Source organism: Bombus pascuorum, chromosome 2, assembly GCF_905332965.1.
Source record: "Bombus pascuorum chromosome 2, iyBomPasc1.1, whole genome shotgun sequence".
In the NCBI taxonomy this organism is placed as follows: domain Eukaryota; kingdom Metazoa; phylum Arthropoda; class Insecta; order Hymenoptera; family Apidae; genus Bombus; species Bombus pascuorum.
The window spans coordinates 8,431,304-8,443,396 of NC_083489.1; the positions used below are offsets into that span (position 1 = coordinate 8,431,304).

A 12,093-nucleotide genomic window follows, 5' to 3' on the forward strand; every position below is an offset into this window, starting at 1 on the left:
GAGCAAAACGAATATCTTGCCAAGAAGGAAAAGGAAAAGGATGAGGAACTGGCGCCGGCGCTCCGCGTTTCTAAGGCCTCGGCTCGCTTCTTGAAAATTACCCGGACGCACGTGAAAATTGCCTGGCGGCGTGAGTCGTGCCGTTCGATTTACACCGACGACCCAGCTCTCGAGATTCTTTCGAACCGATGGGAATTTCCAGACCGCGATCCTCGCGAAATTGGTACGCCCTGCTAATAATATCGCGGATCTCTCGATGCTAACCGATCGATATTCATGGAATTCGTTCCTGTTGTTTTAATAGTCACTTACGCCTACTTTGACGCTTTCGTTTATCGACGATCGTTAGCAGCGTAATATTCTTAACATAAACCTGTAAACAGATGTTTCATATTCGTGGGGAACGATTGCACCACGTTTTATTGAATCGTCAGAACACAAGAGGCTGTAATAAGGCTCAGTAATTCTTTTTCACTTGTTGATACCAGTACCTATTCCGTGTCAGTAGTGATTTGCATCTGCGTCTTTCGCAAACTACAGTAAAAGTCAACGACCATAACGGTTGCGTTGCGATGCGACTAGTAAATAGAATCGTTTGCAATTTAAGCGCTCTAAAATCTGCTGTACGCATGTTTTCGTATTGTTACGCCCGGAATACTCATTGCAATGGCGGAGAATCGCAATCAGACGTAATTGACATTTTTTCGATTTATTTCGGCAAAGAAAACGATCGTACGTTATAAATAGAACGCAATGTTTACTATTTTATGCATAGGTCGCTGTTCTAAAATTACCAGTGACCTTCTTAGTATTCCGTGTCCCTGTTAAACATCATTTGCTTTCAAACAACGTTGCATTTATCCACGAACAGAAATTGTTTCAAAACGTGCTATTTACTTGGCAGATTTAAAAACAGCACGAAATACGTTCGTCGATGTCACAACAGCATTGGCATTGACATATCTCAGGAAAGACAAACTAGAAACCAGGACCAGTGTAGTCTGAGACGTAGCTAGTGAACGATCGAATGTCTCGTTTGTCCTCTAACTTCCTCTTGTCTCAAGATCATGGCTAGGTATGTACTATGTTTTATTTACGCGACCATAAATATCGGCATAATCCTTCGGAAGGACGTAACACCGCAAAATCACAATTACGTCTAGATGTTACTGGTCGGCGTTCAACGTCTCGCATTTAGAGTAGTGTTTGCAGTCGCTTGAAATACTGTTTCGTCTTTTTTCCTGAAGCTTGGGGAATACGTTGCATTCTCGCTGCATGAATTATTGATGGAGATCTCACGCGACGATCCGCAACGTTTTGTTGGCGAGACAAGCTCGTTTCCAGAGTCGCCGCAGAACGGATTTGGATCGTCTTTGCAGAGTTCTTTTACCGTGGCACCGGCGAACCGACGGCACGTTTCTTTTGCGACTAGTGTGCGTGATGCTAACGTGTTCACGTGTCCGCGGAGATAATTCCACGGAAGGATCGTTTCTTGTTATCGCTCTCGTCACTTATTTCTCCGGCCACGGGGAGCATGCTCATGTTCATGGAAGATTCGCGGAACCGGCGCCTGAAAAATGCGTGCTATTTCTAGTCGACATGCACATCCTCGCCGCCGCCGCCGCCGATTGACAAAAACTACGGCGATTCGAGTCGTTCTTTTGCATCCCGAGAAATCACTTCTTTCTCCCTGTTTAAAGATACCGTAAGCGTAATTGTGAAAATCGTTAGACGCAATTTCTGTCAATCGTACTAGATTCTCTAGCAACGTTTCAGATAAGAACAGTTACAAGAATCTAGTTACACTCTAATTAGAAATTCAAATTAGAAATTTAAATTTGCGGACCGATATCTTTAACTTTAAATCTTCAAATCCAAATCTGTAAATCTGAATTTGCAATCTTACTTTACACTTCTTATTTAAAATTTAAATTGAAATATTATAATCTAGTTTTACATATTACATTCAGATTTTAAACTCCTTTTCAAGCATTCTATTCGAATTTTAAATTAAAATCACGTTTGAGAGTATGGAGTATGACTTCGAAAATAGCGCCATAGTATTTTATGTTTTAGCTGCGCGCGCTTCTTTGCCGATGTTAAACAAGTATGGCGAATTGAGTGGTACCAGCGTCGTGTGTGAATTGTTCTGAATGTGAAATTTGTCACGACTGTTTTGTGTTCATAGAACGAAAGGAATGCATATCTACTCTGACTTGTTCTTTCCACGTACGTATTCAAAGAATGTGTGATAAATCTTGGTTTATTAGTCTATGTAACTGGAATCAGAATGCACGTGGACAAGTAAAGGGACAGTGTGGTGTCTTCTAACTCGTGACATGCCTCTTAATATATTTGTGAAATTTTCTTAAAATAATACTCATAACTCTCTCTCAAAACGATAATATTCTGAGTAGTAGTTATTTTGATGATAATTTATAATACTTGCAAATTGTGTCAAGTATTATTCTAGCAAATATTCTAAAGGATTCTTTGATGGGCGGGAGTTGTGTTTTAGTGAATTTGACATATACCGTATTTTAAATCACGAATGTCTGCTTGTTAACAATAAAACAAACAAATACGTATAATACAGAAAAAATCGGCTCAACATAACTACGTGTCAACAGAAGTGATTGACAATTCTAATCCTAATGTAGAAGAAAGGAAATTTTGAAGAAAATGGCGGCCACAAGCAACGACAATGGTGAGTCGTGTAATTTGTGAATAGATTGCATGATTATCGAAATTTCGAAGACTACGTTTTCGAAGCTGGCGTATCTTTCTCTCTCTTTATCGGTAGTAAGGACAGATCGTAAACTCGTAAGTTACTTCCAAGGTTTTCAAATATGAAAAGAAAGTGTCGAAATACGAAGTAACAAGAGCGTTAATGATTTGAAACATGTGTATAAATAACGTTTCCATCAGAGACATACAGTTACAGATCGCTGGGCAATCGTTTGAAGGTTATGCGTGACACATGGTTCAATTTCGATTAAATAACGGTTCCATCGCGCAAATACAACGTCGCTTATCATACAATCGATCCATACGAATTACTTATTAAGGACTGATTGTAATTCTTCTGGGAATGCCAAAAATCTTGACGGCTCTTTCATTTTGGAAGGAATTCGCGTACATTTGTCGTTGAACTGTCCTTGTTACCATAAGAGTCGCTTAATTGTATAGGAATTGGCATGTGTGTTAATTGACTACGCGTCCTTGAAGTGGCAACCGAGTCCACTCCCAAATTATATTTTGCATTGAACTCTTAAACCTTTAACGGTATTGTTAGTTAATCCATTTGGTAATAAAAATTACAATTCTTCAGTCTTCGTCAAGATTTCGTGCTCGAATCTGTTTGCTAGTCAACGTATAGATGCAAATGTAGACAAAACGCTTAGCGGTGAATAACAGATAAGATCATTCGCATAGAAAGTGAAGTAACGATTTAATGCTCCTCGTCAGAAACGATTCTTACGTAACATATCAGTCTATGAATGTAGATAACAGTGGAATAAGTATTTTGTAATGTCTGTCCTAGACAGAAGTTTATAATATTATCGATTGTTCCATTAAGTTATTACTTTTCTTCTCTTTTCACCGCGTTACAACAAAAATATTTATTCTTCCTCGCTGCGTTTTAGTACATACATTCGCATTTTACGTTTAATTCCGTAAATAGCTTGTATTCAAAATGAGAGTCTCTAAAAGCGACACACGTTTCTTGCTCTCGTCGAATAAAAGAAAGTAAAACGATTTAGATAATATATATGAACGAGTAACTCACTGACCAACGTCTACGATGTGCTGAAGCGTCGGGAACCGTCTCTTCACGCGCAAGGAAATCCTCTGAAGCGTAATGACGTACGCGAGCACCGCGTATCTTACGATGTTTCTCCTCATCAGTCTGCCTCTCTCGTCCTGTAATGTGAAAATGTTTCAAAATTATTACCTCGGGCACTCTCTTTAGATGTCTACTTTTACGACGCGTAGTATACATAAAACTGTGTCTATTCGTGACCATGCGTCAACAATAATTTCTTTGTTAATGGTCACAGAAAAATAACGTAACACGTGATTCTCACAAATAATTTCAATGCCTTTAATTACTCGAAGTTAAAATGATTCCACGCACCAAGCAAAGTACTTTCTGTAGAAAAAGAACTCAAAAACGCGAGATACCGTTTCTATTAAGTACGACTTCACCACAGCTTTGACTAAGTAACAGAGCAAACATTTCTTTCGTTTCTTGTCTGACTATGTCTCTCAAGGCTATCGAACGGTATTCTATCACACGTCTATTACAATGGGATATTTATAAGTACAGATTAAACAAATGAGTAGAGGAGAATCGAAGGAAATCGGTATCATCGGGACGTGTCTGCTTCAAAATTCGTTTCCGAGGCTGCATGAATGCCGGACACGTTTCCCATGTCTTGTACACACTTTCCCCTTGTTCTTTTGGCCCGTGATCGCGAATCGTCACCGGTTTCGAGCCGATTCCAATAATAATCGGAGAAAAATCCACGGTGGCGCCTACCGCGTATTTTTCCTTTCGTTTCTGGCCAGCGACGCGTGCGCATTTTGTAATCGGCCGCGCGTTTTGTAATCAACGACCATCGCGGTAAACGATCGCGCACGCTTGCTGGAATGTCAATTTAGTCGGAAATCGCAGCCAACGGTTCCTGGATCGAAATTTTCCACGCACGATAAAAACTGTCTTTTTGTAAATGCGTTTACATGAAATGGAACGCCTCTGTGAAACGATTGTCGTACCTGCCGCTAACCGCAATCACCATTGGCAATCGTGTAGCAGGTAATCGTGTTGGTAATCGTTAATTGGACAACTGGTCGATCGGTCGAATCGTTACGTATGTAGAACACGACGAGATTCAGATGAAGCATTTTGTGGATCGAGGCACGTCTCGTTCGTTCGATATAATGCATGCAACGACTGAAGAAAGTTTGTCGAAACTAAAATTTTCGTTTAGCTAATAACACGTGGACGGTGAACGCGACGGCGGAGGCCACGTGCTGATTTAGAACGATCGCGTATCGCGATCTGAACGAAGAAAGTTGCTCGCTGCGAACTGAGCCGTGCGATCCACTGAAAGTCCGAGGAAACGCAATTTATTCCTGATTAATTAAACTCGTACGTGGCGTGTTCCGCAAATGTTTCAACATCGTCCGTTCATTTGCACTCCTCGACGATCGAATTACGCTTTCTTGGGCTTTACGTTAATTACGAAATATGAATGACTCGCACGTTAGTTAGATGTATGCCGATTACAAGTAAATGTATACGGCTGCATACAGAGTCTTGTAATTAAAGAATTTACTTTTTACATTATCCGCGTTTTCAAAGATTTCTATTCTCGAGGAATATTCAGAAATGTGAAAAAATGGGGTTTCGCTGCGTTCTATAAAGAGACTCCATTTTTTCTTTTTTTTTTTTCAACGAGTCATGGTTATAGATTAATTAGTTTTACCTTCGTACAGGTTCTTCGCATTCTTTGCCCGAAGCAATTCTACGCTATCAGTCTCTCTAGGCATTTGAAACTCGCGCAACGATTCACTACTAAGGTTAATTCGCTTGCTGGGCTCTAAACGAGCTCTCCTTTTTTTTTTAATTTAGCTAATTAATCGCAATCTTCTTTGTAAATTCACACGAATAACGGAGAATAAAGACGCGTCCCTGGAAGATGTAGAAGCTTGTGGATTTCGTCAAGGGTTTCGAGGTGCTTCGAGGAGGTTCGTGTTTCTGTAACGAACACTCGTGTCCCTTTTTTTTCCCCCTCGGTTTTGTACTTTCAAAAGACAGACGTCCCTTCTTCCTCGGAATACAGCGACTTAACGTCGCGCGTGCAAAAATGCACGGCTTGGCAGCTTGAAAAGGATCCTCCTTACGGGGGAGAAGGTGGGAGTCGAGGCATCCTTCTCGCCTCGGGGCCTGAATTCCAATTAGATTTCAATGAAAGGCACAGCCCAGAAGCTCGTGCTGCCCACTCGGCGCAGCTCATTCACAAATCCGATACTTTGCGTTACGTGACTACATGACCGCGGCTCTCTTCTACATACGTAGAAAACTACAGTCCCGTTCCGCGCCTCGAGACCTTGTCCGTTGACAACGTGTAGAAATTCAGCTGCAGTTCTAGGCAGCTGCCATTGTTCGGTCTCAAACTCTCCGCGTGTAACTTTCTCGTGTGTGTGACGTGATAATCGGAATCTACGATACGCGTTACATCGATCAAATCGGCACGTGTAATTGTTTCGCCGTCATCGTACATACCGTATATACCGTACGAGGCGTGGACCTCGATACGGACACGATAGGAGAACACTGCGCGAAAAGAACGTCGTTGCACGAGGAAGCGATTAAACCCTTTGGTACTCGATCGGCCCGTTCTATTAATACGACATCGTTAGCCACGGAAACTTATAGCCAGTTTCGCAGTGTGGTATGCGTTCACCAGTTTCTAACCGGGTGGTACACAGTGCGAGCACGGTCTTTGTAGAGCGTTGATGGCGGTGCAGTTAGCAGAGAGCAACGAGGACGGACTCTCTCGAGTAACTCTCTTGTGCGCGAGGTAGCACAACGCGTAGGTTCGTCCTTCTTTCTTGCTACGATGTATACGTTGCACTTTCACTTCGACATTGTGTCATTGACCACACAGCTGAAAGACCCTTCCTCGACGAATTCGAAGTACGAGCCACGAAACTCGAGCCACGAAGCTCGTCTTCGACTTCGTCGAACTGGTCGATACCATGTTCGTTTAAAAATATTTGAGATTCTCGGTAATCGTGACAACCAAGCATGGAAGCCTTAGTCGTTGACTTAAAGTTCGGAAACTAAGCATTTCGGAATGATCGAAGATACTCGGGAACCGCTCTCGTTCATAGAAACGAACTTTCGTTTTCGGTTTAGGCGAGACGATCAGAGAAAGTAAGGATAACAAGCGGGAATTTCTTGTAAGGTGTGCAGCGTGTCGCGCGCGAACACGTGTGCCAGAAGTTAGAGTCGCATGCCAAGGGTCACGCGAATCGCGTCTCGAGGAACCGCGTCCATCGTTCCTGGCTATCTGTTAAGCGGATGTACAAGAGTTACAAGAAGATTTGCTCGCTTGCCAATTATGGGATGATCGCTCTTCGCATTTTTTTCACTTCTGGGCGTGGCGTGACTCCGAGAGCTGGCACCTACTTAGGTTAACGACACCGAAACGTGTCACGGCAATTCATTAGCGTAATGAGACAAACGCAGCGACAACTACTATCCGTGCAAGGCTGAGCGTTTATCGTTCTTTTGAGCCGCTTCGTTTACTGGGAATTTCATCTTCCAGTATACCCGCTGTTCCACGATTCAACTAGAATATGAATTCGTCGAAATGTTTCTTTCATCCTTATACTTACGTTACCAGGAATAGCTGCGCTGATAAAGAGTGCTAAGTTGTCCGGCCAGGGTAATAGTTTATATTGTTCCCACCATCGCTTCACGACCAGACTCACGTAAAATCCCAGCACGAATGACATCGGTATCGATTCGCTGGAGTTTCCAAAGTAGTACCTGATCTTTTCGAAGATTCTGTAACAGATAATCGTCACGAATCCTTATTGAATGTAAATTATCACCTGTTATCTTCCACGTGTGTTCTTTCCTCCTGAACGAATAGTTTCGAAAGAACTGTACTATCCATTCGAGCAATTAACGGAACATGTTTCGCGAGACGAATCGAATATTCACAAATTATGTGTGTGTACGGTTAAATATTTGTTTAGTAATACGCGTGGTGGAATTCTTATATCGCCTCGCTTACAAGTGGAGCAAGGTTGAGGTGATACCGTCATCGAACGAGATACCACTACCGGTCTTATGTACAGGTAATTCCTGTTAAATGGGAATTTCCATCGAGATTTCGCAGCTGCTCGCGAAAATCTGCTAACGGCTGGTCCTATCTATTTTAAGCACTCGACGTAACCGATGATGAGATTCGATGTTCATTGGAACTTTTTAACGTTCGATGCTACGTATGTACATTTTACGTTTGCGAGTTTATCGTGTTTTGCTTTTGCACAAAAGTTATATATACGAGAGTCAAAAAGTTTAGCTTGCAATTAGAGCATTGTAAGGTTAATGCACTTCTAGATTTCATTCATTGCTTTGGTTATCACTTAATTCCAAATTCTATTTACTCGCCGATAAATAGATAAGCGAAGAAATTCAATAAATTCTAAACGAATTATCTGGCAATTTAGAAGGATCTAATAATTCCATTAAGAAGGTCAGAAAAATCCTTAAAGAAATTATCAATTTTTTTGTAAAAAGTCCGTAAAAATTGCACAAGCGCATATGAAATATTAGTAAACGATATGTAAAAGGATTTCAACGATTTTTTATAAATTTTAATCTCGAATAGATTAAAAACTGCCGAAAAGAGCGGTTAAGAGAAAAGAGTTTTATATTTCAGTAGTAACACTAAAAATTCCACTAAAAAGCTATAATTTATCGCTGAAGATCCTTGATATATACGATGAGGCAAGTCTTTATTTCGATTTGGCGGATCCTTCCTATGATCGTTGGGTCTGCTGGACCCTAAGCCATCCACGAACCGGCCCTACGGTTCTAAATTTAGACCATGCGAATCGAAGCGGCTCAAAGAAGGGTCCTTTTTAACATCCGCCAGCCTCGTGCATCGTGCTTCTTCGCTTCTTTTTTTATCCCGACGTAAATAACAGGTTACGTTTTTATGCGTTTTTTAATACGGAGCCCGGACGAGTCGACACATTCCATGGCGTATTATACAAAACGCGCGCCTCGTAAGGGAGGAACAATTTTATTTACGATACGTGCAATTTAACTACACGCGATATACGTATGTCTGGAACAGAAACGTTAAAATGTTCTCTCTTATGGACACGGTTCTCGTCAATCGTTGTAACATTATCACGTTTATACCTATGGTTGGTGGATTTTCCCGAGAATCGTGATTTCTATACCATGGTGACTCTGGAGAAACACCATCTCTATTTAAATTAATTGAAATATTGGCTTTTATTCCCGCGACTGACGGCCGTTTCTTTTTACCAACGATTTTCACGCGTTTATCGGGATCATCGTAAAGTATCTTGCAAGAGAGAACCGGCGAATACGAAACGCGACGATAAAAAGAAAACGAAAGATGAGAGGGGTTAACTAACCGCGTTCTGAACAAAGGAGCCAGCAGTGTTAATATCCATAAAACGATACTGTCGATGTTAACCGGCGAAATATAATGTCGATTGACGCGTGGAAGGCTTTGTTGCTCGACCAAGGTCGATGTCGCGTGGGTTTCACGGCGTAAACTTGGCGGTTATGGTAGCCGATACACCACTCTGTTTCGTCCATTCCGTTTTTCTCCAGATAGAACCGTGATAAAAAAGTCTTTGTTTTCGAATTATTATCCTTTTTTTTTTTTTTAATTCAAAGGTCCATATCATTGGCATTTGTGAAACTTTCTGAAAGGTTTTGCGAAAGAAACAGAGAGAAAGATTTCGTTTCTTTGTTTTTATCGGTGCGTCTTAATTTCAAGGAGATAAGCTGCGTTATCGCGAGGCGCTATTCTCAACCGGTTAAGGCGTCAACCTTCGGCTCGTGGAGGAAACTTCATCGCGAGAAGATATTCAAATGAACGTATTCATGTACTCACACCCGCTGCTGCTCGTTCAGCCCATATCGATATGTAAAATTGATGAGGTAGTAGACGAACAGGTAGGCCAACAATTCCCGCCAGATTAGCTTGTAAACGGACCCCCGCCATCTGTGAAGAAGAAAAAGAAAAAGAGCTCTGATGAAACGAAGCTTATTATGTAGGTACTTACATAATCGTCACTTTCATGTAATAATCGTATTAAGTATTGACGTCGTATTCTCATCGCTCGACAAATTTATGCACATGGATTTAGATAAGTACGTTTCTCTTTTACGAGCACTATTCTCACTTTAGTTATTTCGCTTTGCAAAACGCAATACAAAAACTCAGGCTGCTTGGCTCGTGCCCAAAGTTCAAAGATTTCTGTCGATAGGTCGTATCTTGTTTAATAATCTCGATGATGCAGCACATTAGAAAAGAAGCTCGTGTAGAGTGTGACTGGTTTTGATAGAAATGCAGCAGTAGCGCACAAAAACAAAACGAAATGAGTCTCCTTTTCGATGTTCAACGATTATGATGAAATAGGTATGAGGCGAACGGCGCTTTCGATAGCTGCCATTTTGCTCGTTTAGAAATTAGATTGTAAAGAGTGGAATGTTGTGGCGCGATCGTTTCGACGATAACGATAGGGGTCGATCGACGTTGGACACACGCCATTCGGGAACTGTTAAATCCCAGTGAAATGTGTGTCAGGGTTAGACCGATTTTACGAGCTTCGAGAGTACATTGAATTCGCAATATTTTCGTGTCGAAACACTTCACGCATGTGGTCCCAATGCTTTACATTGCAAGTGCACGCTTCTGGATTCATTGTTATTCGTGTATTTTATGGCGTCATTATTGGTTGGGAACGTCGTTGAGAGATATAATTGCGGCAGGCACGTTGAAATCATCGAAGGACGGTTATATCGAAGGTTTCGTCAATACCAATCGCGAAGCGACAATGACTTTAAATTCAAATCCCGCAACTGTAGATAGCACGATGAAACGTAGTGCAAACGAGGCCAAAGTGAAAAGCTGTGGATTATCGACGGCCGTTTCTGTTGTTGTATCTATAATACATTGTTTGGCTGTTGGCTGTAAGTAAACACGTTGACCACGTTTATTTATCGATCGTCAAAAACCTCTTGTATCATAAAATTGTGGTAGGAAATTCTAATATGAAAAAGAATTGTATTTATGCATAAATACAATTCACAAAGGGGAACACAGTTTATTGGCATTGAAATGGCTATGGAGAAAGAAAGCTATGTAAAACCATCTCGGATATCCGGTGCATTGAAAGTACTTTATCCTAGTGTATTCACAAGACCGTAACAAGCGGTAGCGTTCGATCGTGGTTTTCTAATAGTCGACTGGCACACAAGAAGATTCTCAGGAATTGTTTTTCTATCGAGATCTTGCTGGAACATTTTATTTCTTGTCCACGTCGAGTCATCGATCGTTGTAAGAGATTGTACAAACAACGTACGAAATTTGCCTGTGAGCGTTATGGATGAAATTCCTAGAACATGTTTTCTCAATGATGAAATCTTCTCGCGAAGAGTATCAAATTTATATTTTTGGAAATCCCGGTAGAAAAAAAAAAAAAAGATGAAATGATATACGATAGAAACGAGTGAAAGTATAGCTGTATATTTCATATCCTACCACGTACGAATACGTCAAATTCCAACGTTTCTCAAACACGTTTCGAAATATCATAAACAATATTAACACGCTATTCCGTGTACTCGCATAGGACTCTCCTTCCCTGTTTCTCAATAATTTTCGTGGAGGATCGCGACGAAACCGCGACGTGGCTACAGCAGACGACGAAATCGTTGCGTAACTTCTGGCGCGGAAACTTTGTTGCTAGATGAGAAAAATCGCGGTGTCTATGAATATCGAGTTATTTCTTTATTTGTATGTCAGTAGGTCATGGTAGAGAAGCATTGTCCCACACCATTCATACGATACGCGACCGCACGCCCGTGAAACCCCCACGTGTGTAAGTGCGTGGCGTTGCACGCGTTACGCGACGTTTCTACGTACATTCGCGAGCCATTACGCCGACACGCGAGCCAAAACGATTGCGCGTCATCGTCGGTCTATTGACTACGGATCGATCTTCTATGATATTTACGAGATTTATCAGGAATGTGAAATACCACTGCTTTATGTGAGAATAGTTAGACGCACCGTTAACGACCTGCGAAGGCAGTAAACACATTCATTAACGAGCACAATGATCGATTCATTTGACAAAGAAACAACAATACAGCAGTTAAGTTGTTTTTTCTCCAATTAATCGTTTCGCTAGGCGAACCTTTTCATTATTGTGATTTAACGAACTCGTCTCCTGTCTCTGATTTGCCCCACTCGGATAGATTGTGCAGACTCATGAAATAACTGAGTAAATTAGTTT

General features: G+C 41.3%; 1 protein-coding gene across 2 annotated transcripts in view; it reads right to left on the minus strand.

Annotated features, from left to right (window-relative positions):
- The window catches only part of LOC132904530 (uncharacterized), a 41,339-nt gene that overhangs the window by 15,883 nt on the left and 13,363 nt on the right, over positions 1-12,093 (minus strand). For both annotated transcript variants that reach the window (XM_060955119.1, XM_060955120.1), the window contains exons 2-4: positions 9,684-9,794; positions 7,411-7,582; positions 3,795-3,924 (exon numbers count right to left, since the gene is read on the minus strand). In XM_060955119.1, the coding sequence (XP_060811102.1) occupies positions 3,795-3,924; positions 7,411-7,582; positions 9,684-9,794 (413 nt within the window). The remainder of the gene's footprint in view (positions 1-3,794; positions 3,925-7,410; positions 7,583-9,683; positions 9,795-12,093) is intronic.